Below are 17,294 nucleotides of genomic sequence, written 5' to 3' on the forward strand. Positions count from 1 at the left end.
CTTTATGCAGCAATGCCATTTCTTTCACCGACAAGATTAAAGATGTTTTGCTAACGCAACTATTAGATTTTCTGGTGATATGAAATGCTTCAGCGACTTCTCTGGTAGTCTTGTCACTATGAAAAAATAACAATTTTGTATCATCAAAAACTCAACTGGAAAAACTGGAAAAACTCAAACTGGAAAGTACCGTGCTCGCAGCGTTAAAGAAAGGAAACGCGGGCAGCACGGATGACGATCATTGTTGTGGGACAAGATACGCCCCAAAGGGTGTAAATTTTTCTAAGAGTGTACACTCTTAGAAAAATTTACACCCTTTGGAGTGTATCTTGTCCCACAACAATAATCGTCATCCGTGTTACCCGCGTTTCCTTTCTTTAACGCTGCGAGCCCGGTACTTCCCAGTCACGAACGGCATGCGCGTTATCAGTGTGACGCAGCATTCTCGACAGGAAAGTAGCGAGCGCCGAGTTTTCAGGAAAGGAAACGCAAGCAAGGCAGATGACGATTATTGTTGTGGGACAAATATACACCCCAAAGGGTGCAACCGTTTTAAGAGTGTAGTGTAAAGGGTGTAAACTTAGTGTAAGAATGTGTAGTGTAACAGCGCCACATCTAAAAAAAAAACCTGCAGTTTCTCTGCATACACTTGAAACACGAATTTGAACGATAGTTCTAAACGAAAAATTGCAACCTGCCGTAAAAGCATCGTCGCACGAACGGTAACCTTGTTCATTGACCGATAAATAAACATCGACATCTGACATTTACGCCGCCAAAAACAAAAGCGGAACCGAAAGCGATGTCAAACCTGGACGGACTACATGGCGCATTGATACAAATGTTACAAGCTCCGCCCCCGTATCTTTGCCTGCATTGGCAAAAAAAGTTACCCATGAGTATGCCGTCGGTTGGTTGTCGTGGTAGGCTGGCGGAGTGTCAGCGCCGTGATGCACATGCGTCTCACGTGCGCGTCTTTATTTTGTCAGGGCTTCCGTGGGACTTCTGGGATGTGATGCTGCGGACAGCTCGAGAGAACGCGCAGCACGTGAGTCGAGCGCTCTCGTGATCGCGTTCTAATTATTCGACGTGATGCTTTCAGTGCTATCATCCAGAATGTTCTGTCGTGTACCGAGTTGACGGCGGCAGCGCGTCGAAAGGTAAGCTTGGCCTTTAACTACGTTCGCCGAGTCGTGAAGGCTTGGTCAGCTTGCAATTTGGCGTCTTGTCGCAGGGTTCATTATCTGCAGTGGTTTATTCTTCCTATTCTGGCTCGGGTTTTATTCCCCGTGTCGCGTTTTAGTGTAGGCACTGCCATTAACATTTGTCGCGCATGGCATATATGTGCTTTGTCACTCGTGATAACAGCTAGCTAGCACACGGCAAAACTGTAAGACACGGAAAAAGGAAAAAGACGGAGAAGCGCTGTCCTCTTATCGTGTATGCATTGTTTTGCCGGGCACTGCTGTCATGGATATGTTCCAACTTGCCCGAGCCGCCATCCTTGTTCAGTTCAGTCGAAGCCGGCTGGTCCCGTACTTGCTATCGGCACAGTAAAGCGAAAGGAAACGATTTTGCATATTTTGCACAGCGCTGCACTTGAAACATATGGCCGTAACGCACATTCCTTGAGAAATTTGACAAATTTTGACTCCATTGTTGGCGAACGAGCGTTCACCATACAGATATAGTGCATGAGCGCGTGCAGACGACAGGGCGCAGGCCTCCGCGCGCGTCGTCTGCTGCTCGTCTCGTTCTAAGTGGCCTAGCTGCGCATATACCAAAACTTTCTTATGACCAGTGAAACATCGTGGTGTTATTCCTATTGGATAGACTCAGAACTTTAATATAATTACGAATAATCCGAGTGGACTTGGCAGAAATATAAAAAAAAGAAAAACGATCATCGCGACGGGGCGGTAATGGTGTAAATAACGTACGACGCGTACCCCGCATGGCATACCCTGAAACATTGCTGAGAAACTGTAGTAAGTTGTCGCCCTCCACAACCTGTAGACTGGCAAATGCGAGTGCCGCCCGAACGCAGCAGCGTACTTATATGTGTATGATTGCTGTGAATTGTTCAATTTGTTTGCCGTATCACCGTGGCAAGGAGGCGAAAATAGCTGCCCCCGAAACGTGCATGGCTATGAAGTCAGCGTTGCGGATCGAGCTGGGGGCCCAACGCGCAATCGGAGTTATCATGTACGCGACAGAGTTTTTATCGGATTTCGGTAGCGCTCCCAGGTAAAAGGTAGCAGCGCCTCCGAGCATAGAGTTTCATACTCTACACCTTCGAGCGCTCCGAGTGACCCAGTCGAATGTGTTCCGAGCGCTCGATTTAAACCGCGATGCAAGACTTAACGCGCTCGAAAAAGACTTGTCGAATGTATACCTGATCATTTGACCTGATGAAGCTTTCGCGTGGAGACTTCTGTCTAAATGCATGCGAATAATAGAGAAGTCGTTTTTCTCGGCAACTGCTACAACGAATTTGAAGTTTTTTTTTTTTTGATGCAAAAGACATAAATTCCAGTCTAGTGACTCTAGGCAACAGATTTTCTGTTTTGGCCGCCGATTCTTTAAAATAAGATTCGTTGAAAATCGCGAAATTTCAAAAACGGAATGTAATCTTTACAACTCTAACTCGGCAATGAAAAACGATATCAAGTCTGTAAACTACTGCCATCAATAAAAATACATCTAAAGCGGATAACATTAATGTATTATACAGCACTCTGAAACATACCACTAATGTGCGAGTGGGACTTCTGCAGAGACCTTGTAAACATATATTGTAATAAATTCACGTCAGCTATAAATTCATATATAGAAGTCGTCCAGTTTAGGTATTCTAATGGATGCAGTTTACAAAACTGCGATACCTGTTTTTAATGCAGATTTGTAAACTTCGTGCGTGCGTAGTGTGTGTGTAATACCGATTTCTGGCAATTTTAATACACCGATTCAGGCTGTAAATTAAACTTCTGCTTGCAATGTCACTCGAATTTAACATTCTTTCAAGTGAAACAAATTTCATTCTGATTGGTCCACGGGTTGTCTCATAAAAGCATTTTTGTGTTTTACGTGTATTTGATTAGGCGGCATCCAAGTTGGCCCTGAGCTAAAAATTCCTCTTATAATTTTTATTTGTCTTTTATTCGACAAAAATTTGCTCAGCTTATTCAGCTTGTAATGAAGACCATTACTGAAATATTAGTGTTTATATTTGAAACCGGATAAACCAAAGCACACCAGTCAGCTCTAGGTGGCAGTTATGCTTTTCCATTATGAAAACACAACCCACCATTTCTTGACTGCCTATTTGTTTGGACAGATCTAGCTTTTCTTTCTTCCCCAATTTTTTTTTATCTTGTCGCCCTAAGTTCTGTTTGTAACAGGTTCATAAAAAAAACCACGCCCACATCCCTACTCTTCCATCACATGGTTTTATCTTTGCATTTGTGTAATATTGCACAAACTGCTGAGCCTTCTTGTCTTCAGAGGTACATGTGCCTTGGCGAGAAATTGTGTAGATATTGACAAGTAATCTAAATTGTCCATTAAGTTTCTGAAACCTGTAATCAACTTGTAATTAATAAAGTTGGAAGGAACCTGAAAACTGCAGGGTAGATGCATTGCTGTGAATATAACTTTCACTGACATCCTATTGTAGGTGCAACTTAAGTTTACTCAATCGTAAGCATGGACAGGATTTTCACACAGGAGACTATAGTTATCCAGGTAAATCTTTGCGGAATGTGAGTAGACCCGGTGCCGGTATTGGCAAGATACTGCCTGGCAAAATAGTAAAGCAAGCGAGTAATGACCATATATTTTGCAGTTTTGTTGTAAAGCATTAACTTAAGGGTGAAAAAAAGCTGTAATGAAATTTCAAGCTGCATGGAAAGTTTAGTTTCAGATAGCATAGATACATAGCAGCCTCCATGCAAAATTTGGTTTGTGACAGGAGTGAATGTTTCATGAAACGCTAGCAAAAAAAAGCATTTCTGATACAAAAACTGGACAAAATACTACCATTACCGCTTAATGGAAATCGCATAGAATCTGGAATGTTAAGAATTCGTGTGGGTCCTCATCACGATTTTCATATCGACTGGCTTGTTGCCCTGTGATACTTCAGAGATCCTGAATGAACCAGAACTAACAGCTGAGCAAATGCAGTGCATTTTTTCGTGGTGGCTTAGTGGTCACATTCTGCTGCAGAGCACAAAATCGGGCATTTGTCTGCCCACTGCCCATGGTCAAATTCCGGTGAAGAGCGGAATGCAAAAAGGCTAATCTTCTTTGATTTGAGTGCTTGTTAACGAACCACGGCTGGTCAAAATTCACCCGGGGTACCCCGTCTGCTATGGCGTCCCTCTAATTCATCGTGCAGCTTCGCAGCATTAAATTCGGGAATTCAATTTCCTAAATGCTATGCAGCATGCCCGGCACGTACCACCAGCTGAAGCTTCAGCTATGGTGGATCCTCTCTGACCCCGGAGAAAGCCACGACCGGTACCTAGATGAGTACCGAGCCTTTTTCAGCGAGCAGGCCCCGCTGCTGGACGTCGACGCTACATTTTCGTTCAGCGAGGTGTACCGCAAGCCAAGCAGGAACCTCTATGAAGAACCGATCTACCAGCTGGACTGTACCATCGAGTGGCCTGGTATCACCTGGTTTGGCCCATCTACAAAGCACCTGCAGGTGAGAGTTCACAGGAGAGATCAACGGCGATCATCTTTGTGACACACAGTTTGTGTGCGACACCGTCTTACAGCTGCGCTGAGCATTGTCATTAAATGTAGTGTAGGAAGTCTGTAACGCGAATTGTGGTTTGTGGAACACTGGTATTCTTGAGACATCGGCGTCGTAAACAGCCAAATTGGCGGTGCCATCTTGTGGCACAAAGCAGTGGCGTAGCCAGAAATTTCGTATGGGGGGGAGGAAGGGGGGGAGGGTGCTCATGTTGCAGCTCAGCCTCCTCCTTATAAAATTTGTCGAGGGATCAAATACATTAATAATAACTGCATTGCCATTGCGAAAGATGCTGCAAACGAATTCTTGAATGCTATATATTGTCAAGACAAGTAAAATATGTATTTTTTCATTAAAGAAAACACTGGTATGTCCCAAAATTTGTCCAAAATAACTGATATCAATGCTTTCATGTTTTTTTTTTTTTCTATGTAACAAGTGAAGCAAATATCGCACTAGCTTTAGAAACTATATCAGTTCGAAACCAGCAAGGCACTGCATGATGCTGATAGGAAAAATGTAAAGGCCGTGAAATGAACAAATTGATGACAAATGTTTTAATGAAATTTTGTCAGTCAAGAACCTTGTTTACATTCTTGTACATATACAAGAGCCAGGGAAAAATCTCAAATGACGCTGTCATTTGTTCCAGTGTATTGCTCAGGAGAAGCTGTCACAGGTCATGTAGGTGAATAATTTCACTGAAATTATAGTCGCAATGGAGAGTACATATAAAAAGCAGGAGTTCTGCAAAATATACAAGGGTGAGTCAAATGAAAGTGAGCCAATGTGAATATATGACAAATGGGGTACTTTATTTAAAGATAGTCTCAGTGAGCATTTAGACATTTGTCCCACTGACTGAGTCGCGTGATTTTCGTCTCGTAAAACTCCTTGGGTTGCTGCTTCAAAAAGTCTGTAACTGACCCTCTTACGTCATTGTCCGACACGAATCTGGTTTCCTTGAGCTGTATATTCGATTGCCCAAAAATGTGGAAGTCGCAAGGCGACACGTCTGGGCTGTATGGCAGAGGTTGCAGTGTTTTCCACTTGAACTTTGTCAGTTTTGTATTAACCACATCAGCAACATAGGCATGGGCATTGTCGTGGAGAAAGATGACCGCATTCATCGACTTCCCACGTCATTTGTTCTTGATTGCTACGCGCGGCCGATCTGCCATTTCAAAATATCGGAAAAGATTGGTAGTCTCTCTCCATGTTTAGCAAATTTTATCAGTATAGGTCCCTCATGATTGAAAAAAAAAGTCAACACCACCATTCTGGCGAAAATGACGGCCTTTGCTTTCTTTGGGGGTGGTAAATTTGAATGTTTCTACTGGAAGCTTTGCCGTCGTGTTTTAGGCTCGTAGTAGTGGCACCATGGTTCGTTCCCGGTCAAAATTGCAGACAAGAAGTCGTCACCCTCATTGTGATACCGGATCAGATGAGTCAATGCAGCGCCGAACTTCTCCATCTTTTGGCGGTGGTTCAAAATCTTGGGCATTCATTGCGCACACAAGAGCCGATAACCGAGATGTCAAGGAATTATGGTGTGAACCAAACCTTGGCTGATATTCACACGCTCTGCCAGTTCATTGATGCTTATCCTCCATTACTGTCTAATCAGCTCGTCAACCTGTGGAATTGTGTTGGGGGTGATTGCATGGTGGCCTTGACCCGGTCTCAAATAGTCTTTGCAACTCTCACGCCCTTCTTTGAACCGTTTACGCCAACGTTTCACAGTGGCCAATGAAATGCAATGCTCAACGTACACGGCAGCCATACGGCGACTAAATTCTCTTTAGGAAAGACCTCCAGCTGTCGAAAACCTTGCAACACCACACTGTTCAACTTTTGGAGTGTCCGTTATGTAATGCAACCATGTTCAACCCAGTGCATGAGAGCATGAACGAACCTTTATCCTGAAGGCCCCATAAGCACACCCCCCCCCCCTCCTGGCTACGCCCCTGGCACACAGTATAACCGGAGAAAGCAGCTTTATTGCACGGACAAACCTTAATGTGTAGAGTGCTGCTGTAAAACATCGTCAAAAATGGCCGTTAACATGCGGCTCTCCTCTACAGTGTGCCTCGTAATTCAATTTTGGTTTTGCCACATATTGGAACCCCAGAAATTATTTTAATCTATTCCTCATAAGGGCTAAATGTTTTAAATTCTTTTTTACGCAGTCATCATATTGACGCCAGATAGACAGAACAGCAGGGGTAGGGTAGCCAAAGAAATGCTCTCGTTTAAAATTAGATGTATGGCTGTCATTTTCTCCAGTAATAATGACCTCTTTATTCTGAAGAAATGAAAATGAGCATATTAAGATTATTACTCTAAACTGATTATCTGGTGTTGCTGATTGGTGTCTCCCTTTGAAGTACCTGCAGCGGTTTCTGTGAATGTACAGCAGATCGCACAGGTCCAAGGTTGCTTTGTCAGCTGCTGCACAGTACAGCACAGGAGAGTTTTAAATCATCCATGTGTGTCTATTACCCTTCATGGTATACGAAGTTACCGGAAACATGAAGGGTAGTAGCAACACTGGTGTTGCATTACCTTGTTTCACTTTGCCCAACCACAACATTCATAACGAATGTGAACCATCACATTCCTCAGTGCCAGCAGTAAAGTGGAACATGGTTGGTCACTGCAATAATAGCTCTGTGGCCTGCACCATGTGATGGTATTACCATCACCACTGGTTTCATCTGTGGCTGAGCCCCAATACTCGTCTTATACAGTTAAGTAAACAGCAAAACAGATAAGAGCCATTTTTTAAGCTCCACTTCAGGCTGTAGCGGGCATTGTGCTAGGCAAACCGCCGACGAAGAGAATTCGGAAGGCGCTGGCATGTGAAGTGTCATGAGGGTGGCTTACATCTGGCTTATTAAATATCAGCCCTGGACCTTGAGTTCGTGCAAGATAAAGCCAACAAAGAGGACAGCTCTATGAAGGCGGCGTCGCAGCTGAGAACAATGTTGGCTATTGAGATGGTGACTTAGCAGCCTCCCTAGAAGCTTGGTCTACACACAAGAAACTATAGGCGGGCTTCTTTTTTGCATTAAAGTAAGCCACACATTGTGTTTTTCTCGGATTCGCACACACGGAGCATTAAAATAAAGCATTTCTTTTTATTACCTATTTTGTAGACACAAAGTGGCATCAAGTCGCACAGATTCACTCCAATACTTCGTATTGAAACTGTCTTTCTGGTCATCAATGCCAAAACGCCATCAACAGGCTTCGTTGCTGGCCAGAATTAAGATGTGTCCAGTAACAGAGTATTCCATAAATGCTAATGCATGTACTGACATAGTGCCAGAGCTTTCGCTTGGTAGCATTGTCGTTTTTCTTCCTCCCTATGAAGGTCTGTGGTAAGCTACGGCAAACAGACCGTACAATATACACTGCCTGCAACATTGATTAAATATGGGGCCTCCCATCATGGTACTTCCGTTAAATACTTTACTAAAAGAATCCCATATGATGCTGTTTTTCTGATGTTCAATTTGTTTAAATTCTTATCCTGTGCGATCTTGTCATAGATCTTTCATCTCCAAGCGTTTCACACGGCGTCTTGTACCCTCTGTGGCTGAGATGCTATTTTATAGTTGCATGCTGGCATACAGTACGTGTAGGCTTTTCTGTATGTTGTCCGTTTTCTGTGTCCCGCATGTCCTCAAACCACCTTCTTCTAGATTTTTTTTTTTTTTGTCCAGGGTTCCTACTCTTAAGACAAATAAAAAGCACTAATTCATCTTTCATGGTGGCTTAGTGGCTAAACGTTGCACTCCTGGGAACGAGGTCTTATGGTCTTGATTCCCAGTTGCAGTGGCTAACATTTCACTGGTGGCAAAAAGAAAAGGAAAAAAAAAAGCTTGTGTACTCAAATTTATGTGCGCGTTGATGTGCAGCTGCATGGTGAAAAAAAATTAATCCAGATTGCAGTTTTGGCAAATGGAATCCCAGAATTATAATTAATTTTCAATATGTAATTTTGTTTATTCATTCAAGGTCGGACGTGCGTGGTGCAACGCCGGTCGGGACGAGGGGCGCGACAAGGCGCTGTTCCAGTGGCTGGTGCCAAGCCCCCTCGAGGCCTTCCAGTTGGCCACGCATCCCGTGGATCGGGACGTGGACCTCTCGTCGCTCTCCTTTGGCACACTGGTGAAGCTCGCGACGTACTTTCAGCACTACAAGTTCTCCGGATCAGTCCTTCAAGGGCACCGCAACTATTGGGTGCGCGCAACCTTCCAGCACGACCAGCGCACCCTTCACGTTGATCTGCACCTCAACCACCAAAGTGGCTGCGCAGAACGAGTCGCCGAGTACCGATTCATCGTGCCCTACCTCAACATCCTCAAGGTGCGTACTTTCAGCCTAGTTTGTTGGTGGCCATGGCATCATGCTGCTGAGGGCTAGGTTGTGGGCTCGATTCCCGGCCACAGCTGCTGCATCCTAACGGGGGCAAAATACAGAACTTGGGTACACTTAGCTTCAATTGAACAAATATGGATGTAACAAATGATCACATATAAAGAAATAAATGTGATTTATTTATTTTTTTGCCAATATTGGCATGTTTAATACCATTGTTATATCTCATCCGTTAAATGTTACAACCCCTTCAAGTGATACAATGGTTCACAAAAAGAGTTCTTCAAAAGCACTCGAAACCCAGCACAGCATTGTAACTTGCCCCCTTAGGTGCCGATTAATTCTGCCCATTGAAACTTTAGTTTCAGCATATTTCTTGCATCTTCAGACTCACGCAAAACATACTGCTGCAGAAAGGGTTAAGAAATCTCAATTCTTCAGTGTGTTTTGTCAGGATTACAGAATGTGGGCTTTATGCGAGAACTTGCTATAAGCATGTGTAATATGAGAACAACTATTTCATGTCTAGCATACTTAGAGACTATCTATCCGGCCATGGTAAATATATGCTGGATGTAAAGCATTGTGAAAAGCGAAAAGTGAACCTGCTATGCAATTATGCACTGACACCAAGATCAAACACCCAGCTGTCTCATCTTCCAACGCATTTCACTAACGGACATTACACATACTATCCAAACTTCCAGCACAGGTCCAATCGTGAGCATTTTAAGGTGTTTGTGACACATTTTAACTATCATATTTGTATATCGGTGCTTTTGCTCTCGAAGCACTCTTTTAGTGAACAATGTAGCACTTGAAGTGGTTGCAACTCTAACGGATGAGATATGACAATGGTATTTTTGTTGGATGTGACTTCTTTATAAGAAGGTCTGATTGTACTTGTAAAATGCTCAACAAAGATCCCCATGGGTCTGAAATTTAATCCGGAGCTCCCCACAACGATGTTCCTAATAGACCATGTGTTGCCTTTGGACAATAAACTTCAGAACATGATATTTATATATTTTCCTACTCTCTGGATGTCAATGCTTGTACTCTGTTCCATAATTATGGTGCAAGGGTGTGAAAGGTAGAGCTACCATGTGCCCTGCCGCATTTTCAAACAAGAAAAGTCGGGACATATATCAGAAAAAAATAAAAACATTAAATGATTAGACTTTCTTCATTGAAATAAAAACCATACATAAGAATAGCTATACACTAACAAATTATGCAGGTGGTTTCTAATGCATTGCTTTGTTTCCTTTCTGCCTGCTTTTTTCCCCACTGCGTTTTCACTAGTGTTTCACAATTAACTGATTGGAATTGCTTCGGAAATGTCTTGGCAAGCGTTCCCCTTACTTTCGTAGTGAATGCCATCTGTGGCATTGGGATATAGAAATATTTTATTCTGTTTGACATGTTCCACAAGATTTGCATGTAAACAAGATAACGAGAGATGTCGGTGCAAGCACCGCCACCTTTCACTCAAAAAAAAAAAGTGCCCACTCAAGTGTCACTCAAGTGGGGGACCAGAAACGCCGGTAGTAACGCGGCGGCGGCGATACCTCGTTGTAAACGTAGCCGCAGTAAGTAACTACAGTTTGCCTGGGAGTTGATTCATAGGCGACAATGTTGTTGGCATGCAGCGAAAGCAATACAACAGCCATTGCCTGCGCATACCTTGGGGTGCCATGCACATGTACTATTGCAGATCTCGTTATTGCCATCTGAAGAGACGGCACGCTGTTCACTTGGGGTGTACATTCATGTAATTCCCTGTAAACACTAAAGCAATTCACATTCTTTTGTTCAGAGTTGGGTGTCCAAACCACTTGACCATAAATTTGGGGTACGCATGGCGGGCTCTCCCTAGTCAGAACCGGGACCTTGCCATTGTGCGTGAAAAGTACTACAAAGAAGCTTGGGAAGAAGCTAAGGACTGTGCAACAAGCAATGGAATGAAATGAGTGCATAAGGCTAAGAGCTGAGGAGATGCAGGTAGCTGCTAATCTAAATTATAATGAATTTCAACGACAGAGTTCGAGCAGCCAATGGACCCCACAAGCGAGCACCCCTGTTTGGCGTAGAGCAACGGCTCCGAATTCACAAATGGAACACAACCTATGTCACCCGAGCGTAGCTTGAGAATGCAAGTACACCACCGGATCCAGAGTTACCCAGGATACCCTCCGTGTGGTCATTCGGTTATAACCCTGTAATTCATTATCCGGTGTAACTCGGTATGACAAGCAGGCTTGTGCACTAAAAATAGTTCGATATATCACGTAATTCAATATTACCCAAAATTGCCTACAACTTCTGCGATGCTCTCATTGTACACGGATTTGTTACATACAGTGCCAACGACAACCCAGGGAGGATTTCTCATAGCTTTTAGCTCCCATTATTGGCGACGTTCAAGTGACCTTGAGCCAAAAGCCAGAGCCGTTATCTGGGCACTCAAACGAGAACATCCAGGCATTGTTGCGAGAACAAAATGAGATCATCCGGGCAATCAGTCAAAACTTTAAACAATGCGGTCTCTGGCCCCCAACCCTTTGTATAGAACTGCATTACATTAGTTACCGCCCAAACAAGTTACAAAAAATATTGCTTCAGAGTTCTTTGTGATGTTAGTTAACAATATCACTCAAGCTGTAACTTCCAATTTCCAATGGCGACATTCAAAAGGCAGATACAAGGCACCATACACTTTCTTGCCGTCTTTTGGCACTGCGACAGGGCTGCCTGTGCTCTTTTGAATGCCAGTGGTCCGTGAGTTCTGGAGCGCGCATTTTGCGTCGTTTTCAAGAGATGGTGCCACGCAGCATGGCGCCTACTTAGGTGGTTTTCTTCTTCTAGCTGGGCAGCACCCATATGGACCAGTGCACAGTATGGCATGGTGCAGTGTGGGGTGTGCTGTTGCAAACATGCACTACACCCACTTTAAGATTGTGGCTGGTATCATCTCCAACCAATCTGCTTTGCCAGTTGCCATTTCGTGCTTACATCTACTCTTGATTACGGGAGAGCCAGCAGTTTTTTTACCCTAGCTTAAGGTGTTCATCGGCATCATAGAGAATGACGTTCTCAATGCACAAGACTATGCGGATGTGCTCTAGTCCGCTTCCCTCTATCTTGTCTCAGTGCTGACGGAGCACATCCACCACATAACTGCATCCTGATGCATCGGGTGAGGCAGCTCCTCACTTAGCAGTGGACACTCCCTTGAGTTTAATATATCAAATGTTCAATTTGCTGTAAGGGAGTTACTTTGCACGAGTATCTGTTAGTAAGTTTCAAGCGTTCCATGTAGAGAATAGTTTGTTATATTCAAGTTCCCCAGTGCTCTGTTATACTTTGCAAACAACGCTGTGGAAGCTATGCAAGTAGTGTGGCTCATGGCAATGTCACTTTGCGCATTTCATTGTGAGCTGGCTTTTGATCTGCTACGTTTTTCAACAGAATATAATATAAGGGAACCATAACGTACGGAGTTGACATTTAGCCAAATCATGCATTGTTTGTCTGCCTTGCACCTCCAGTACATAACGAGTGGACTACGTCTCGGTCATGAATGCAGGTGGTGTGCTGTGGAAGTTGTGCAGCAAGTGGGGTTAGTCAAACATGTCACTCTATTGTTGTTGTTGTGCCGTCATGGTTCAAGGCCCGTATGCACAAACAGCTCTAAGGCTAGAATTTTTCGTGAGAAACTGTCAGCCAATCCCAAGTTGTACATATTATTTGCGAAAGCGGCAGGCCAATAGCAAATGGCACTTGCAAAAGAAAAGTTTTGTGAATTTGACCCCAGATCTGCAGTGTGCCCGTGTCATAATTGCTTTATAGATTGCACCCGTAACGAGCGAAGCCAACGAAATGCCAAATGATCTATCGCATTCATATTTCTTGCTCTCTTGTGCAACACAATACTTTTTGGTCACAGATGCAGGTAGTGTCAAATGTTGCGCTAGCATCTCCAGTGTTGCCGGCTACATAGGAAACAGAATATAGATGGACGTTCTCGCTCCAGTATCTGTCGCTAGTGAGGAAATAAATATTAATTTGGAGCACCCCACTATGACATTCCCTGTGGTCCCTCTGTTGGATTGGGACATTGACCCCCATCAGCCAGTAATGTTAAGAGTAGCATGTATTCTCGTAGAGAGCAAACACAGTTAATGTGACACTCCGTACTTCATCTCATACCTGGCAGGCAGTGCTTTGGAAGCTGCGCAAGCAGTCCGGTCATAAAAATCTTGTTCTTAAGAGGAAGAGGTCTGAACACCGACCAAAATAGTTATTTACATTTCGGATTGTGATTGTGAACAAGGCTCCCGTGGGGGAGCCGAAATGTAAATAACTATTTTAAACCGTTTTGGTCGGTGGCAAGACCCCTTCCTTCTAAGTATGCATCATCCTGACCAGACGGGCTTCCATCATACTCTCAACTTCAAATCTTGTTCTGCGTGTTCTGCAGTGCACTTGTTGTTCGGCAATGCCTTCAGTGGGATGACTACTTCGCATTCACAACTGCAAGTTGTGAATGTAAAATAACGTCAAATCATGTATTTGTGCATCTTTATGCTTGCGGCATGCGACACAGTATGTTTTCGTCGCAAGCATAGCCTGTGCACCGAGGCAGCCGGTAGCAGAAATGTGTCAGTCTGCTCACGCAATACTAAGTAGGTTCGTCTCTGCAATGCCTTTCATGGGGTTATTATATCATACCTTGCAACATAACTGTATGAGACCTAACATTACGTCAAGTTACACGACCGATGCTATCATTTTGTCTCGTGTGACACTGTTTGTTTGTCGTGAACACAAGCAGTAGAAATGCCTTTAGCCTTTGTCGCATTGTTGGCATTAAGAAGCAGTATAGTTGAAGCTTATTTAATGTGCAAAGCAGGGGACCAGTGGTCTGTCAGAATAACAGAGTGGTTGCTGAGGGAAATGAAACATACATAGTCGAGGACGGCAGAGGATTATGGCAAGGTGACATAATGAAATTTGCAGTCACGGGATGAAGCTGGCCAATCGTTAACATGAAGAAACTGGTGTTTCCTTCCTGCAGTGGATGTAAATGAATTGATGTTGACGTGTTCATATTGTTCCTCTACTCGCCTTTTTCTTCACTTTATTACAATTTCGCTTTCTCTTTTCATCTCCATGCTTGTTTTCATGTTCAGTAATAGTATTGGAAAACAGATGAGAAAGTGAAAAGAAAAACAAAACGCAGGACTAGAAGAGCATGTCGATGCCTGACTAGGCTCCTGACCTGTGGGCCTGCCAACTGTCCTGAATTTGCCATAATGTTTATGAACCTGGGGCTCGTACTATAGCCTTACGAATGCTGCGTCAAGTGTTATGAAAAACGTATCCCGTTTGTGAAAAAGTGTCGCTCGTCTGTCTCAGACCCTGTTGCTGTCTTCTGCATGAGGATGAAGGGACACCAGAAGAGTAGCTGCTTTGAGCAAGCTTGCATAGACTAATTCTCGAAGCAGGCGAAATCGGCAACAGCAAAGCCACACAAAAAAAATGTTGCTGTGGTCTAAATACAATGTGCTTCTTGCCAGTCTCTGCTATTCCAAACTTGCTGCTGCTTAGTGTGCCGAGTCTAAAGGTAAATCAGCTTTAATAAAATGCATTAGTATCCCACTTAAAAAAAAAAGTATGCATGCTACCACCCCCCCTCGTGTCATATCCACAGGGTGTTTATGTACAAATCGGCGAGTGCATCTGCCAGCTCTCGAATTTTTCATTAAGTTTACAAATTTTGGCTCATTTTAAGATTTTACACGTGAACAATTTTCGCTCGTAGTTCCTTGAACCTTTCGTGGGAAGTTTCTGATGGTGAAGAAATGCAAGTGTGGAATAGTTTCTTCAAACAACTTCATACAGACGAGTTCCCAAAGCAGGAAACATCAGCAACACCAAAGTCATCGAGAAGGCCACTGTAATCTTAAAACAATGCTTTGCTGTCAGTCAGTATTTCCTGTGAAAAAAGTGTTTTGCTGCTTGTGAGTTGCGCCTAAAAGTAAATAATCTTATAAAGTGGTTATGCGTACTGGAAGAGGTGTATCTTTAGGGCAAGCTTTTAAAAAATATAGTGCTGTCTCTTCCTCATCGTTGTCTGCAAAATTTTTCTTTAAATTAGGTTTTAATTAATTAAAATTAACTAAGCAAGAATGCACATATTTTGTTTGCATGAGCAACAACAGTTTGATCTTGCTGTAATATTGCAGATAAGAAAACATATGCCGTAAGGTGCACAAATTTTCCCATAATGTAACAAAATCAACATAAATGTTTCGACAGGAAGTACATGAACAAGCAGAGAGATGCTTCTGCCACGAGGGAAATCAATTCGAACTTTCATGTTGAAGAGAAATAACATTACACATTTCAGCACATTCAACAGAGAACAAATTCTATCTGTTCTGGCATCAGCACAATGACATCAAAGTAAAACCATGTTATGCTTACCATGGCAAGTTATATCCTACCAGATCAATGGGCCAATAAAAATAAAGCAAAGCGTAAGGAGGCCCTGAAACACTTCCAGAACATACTAACAAAGTGTTGCCGATCTGTACTGGAGGCTGCTATACAGATCGGCCAAATATCATCGCACTGCATGCAGCAGGGAATTCAGTCTGTCAAAAAAAGTGTAAAATCACTCGCGTTTGCTTCCACAATGTCTTCATGCAGAGTCATCGCAAGCAGCTGGGCCCACCTACAACTATTGGCTGATTTTGTGATTGTGAGAACATTCTCAGTAATAAATAATTGCTAACTTGTAGCTTAATGCATGGAAACTATATATATATATATATATATATATATATATATATATATATATATATATATATATATATAATATGTCTGAAATCGCAGAAAGACAGAAAAACCATTTCATCTTTGCAGTGCCAATCTAAGCACAACAGCTGCGCGCAGCTGCATCTGCTGCGTGTGGGCTCCAAGAGAGCTGCGACAAGCCCTTGTGCCGCTGAGACACTCAACTTTTGCACTGGACTAGCCCTCCCCCGCCCCCCCCCCATTGACTTCTTCCCTGTGTAGCTTCCAGCATGCTAGCAGAGACAAAAAAGAAAGCCATGTATCAGTTCGATAATGTGGCATGAGATTCTTGAGGCATCTTTTAATACTGAAGCCACACTTTGAATATCTTGAAAAGCATTTCAAGGCTCCCTTGAAGGAGGAATGACACACATTTGTCAAATTGTAGCAATGCCATTCCATTATGTAATTAGCATTGCAACTGTTTGTTCGCTTTTCTCGGTGTCGGATATTTCTTGCGAAACAATGACTTCGGCAGGAATTATTAGACAAGAAATGGTTAACAAGAGGTCATTGACACGCCATTTTGCGATGTAACTCGCTGGCATATCTCGGGAGTGGTGTGCCCCCCCTTTACTTGACATTTCAGGTGCTGATCAACGAGAAAAACCGCTTTGTCGAGCTGTACCTTCACCTAAAGATACCGGCGATGCTGATGGGCGAAGTGGTCAATGACATTCCGTCGAGGCCCGGCAGTGCAGGGGCTCCGCTCCGCTGGGAGCGCTACCTTGCCATTGGGTGCAACTGCATCGGCGGTGCCGCGCATACGGCCTCCCTCTGTGGAGGCCTCGTCCTCAAGCTGGTCGTACGGGACCACTCCCTTGCGAGGCGCGTGGTTGGGCGGCTCTCGCAGCGGTGCTCGCATGGAACCCTCATCTGCTACGCACCCATTCGAACCTACTGCCCCGACAGTGCGGCGGTCCAGTGGACTCACAGGATTCAGGTATGGGTGCTGCGGCGTTCCTACTGTAGGTAAAAATACTATGGTTGCAAGCACAGTTGTGAACATGGCTGCAGCCTCCCGAGGTTGAGACAGCTTAGGTGTGATGGCTTCTCTAGTCGGTTCTTATTACGAACCGTTGTCGCAATATGAATGCACAGCTTTAGAATAGTATTGGGCACCTTGCATACATTAAACGCAAGCCGGACATGCTGTACATTTCAGTTAAATGCCCACTAAAAATTTGTTTTCTGCAAAGCTGGTGCCAAATTATAAAATGACTACTAAAGAAACCCTGTGGCAGTCGATTGACCAAAGGAAATCGCTGGACTAGTGAGACTC

The 17,294-nt window shown here is 43.7% G+C and overlaps 1 protein-coding gene across 2 annotated transcripts in view; it reads left to right on the forward strand.

The window, feature by feature from the left end:
• The first annotated feature begins 884 nt into the window (after nucleotides 1-884).
• The window catches only part of LOC135919863 (uncharacterized), a 66,474-nt gene continuing 50,064 nt past the window's right edge, over nucleotides 885-17,294 (forward strand). Inside the window, exons 1-4 of one of the 2 annotated variants that reach the window (XM_065453844.1) lie at nucleotides 885-1,160; nucleotides 4,447-4,711; nucleotides 8,786-9,136; nucleotides 16,602-16,955. In XM_065453844.1, coding sequence (XP_065309916.1) covers nucleotides 4,448-4,711; nucleotides 8,786-9,136; nucleotides 16,602-16,955 — 969 coding nt within the window. In that variant the 5' untranslated portion in view covers nucleotides 885-1,160; nucleotide 4,447. The remainder of the gene's footprint in view (nucleotides 1,161-4,446; nucleotides 4,712-8,785; nucleotides 9,137-16,601; nucleotides 16,956-17,294) is intronic. The other variant, XM_065453845.1, reaches the window with a different exon arrangement.

The sequence above is a fragment of the Dermacentor albipictus genome, chromosome 9 (assembly GCF_038994185.2).
Source record: "Dermacentor albipictus isolate Rhodes 1998 colony chromosome 9, USDA_Dalb.pri_finalv2, whole genome shotgun sequence".
Classification (NCBI taxonomy): Eukaryota; Metazoa; Arthropoda; class Arachnida; order Ixodida; family Ixodidae; genus Dermacentor; species Dermacentor albipictus.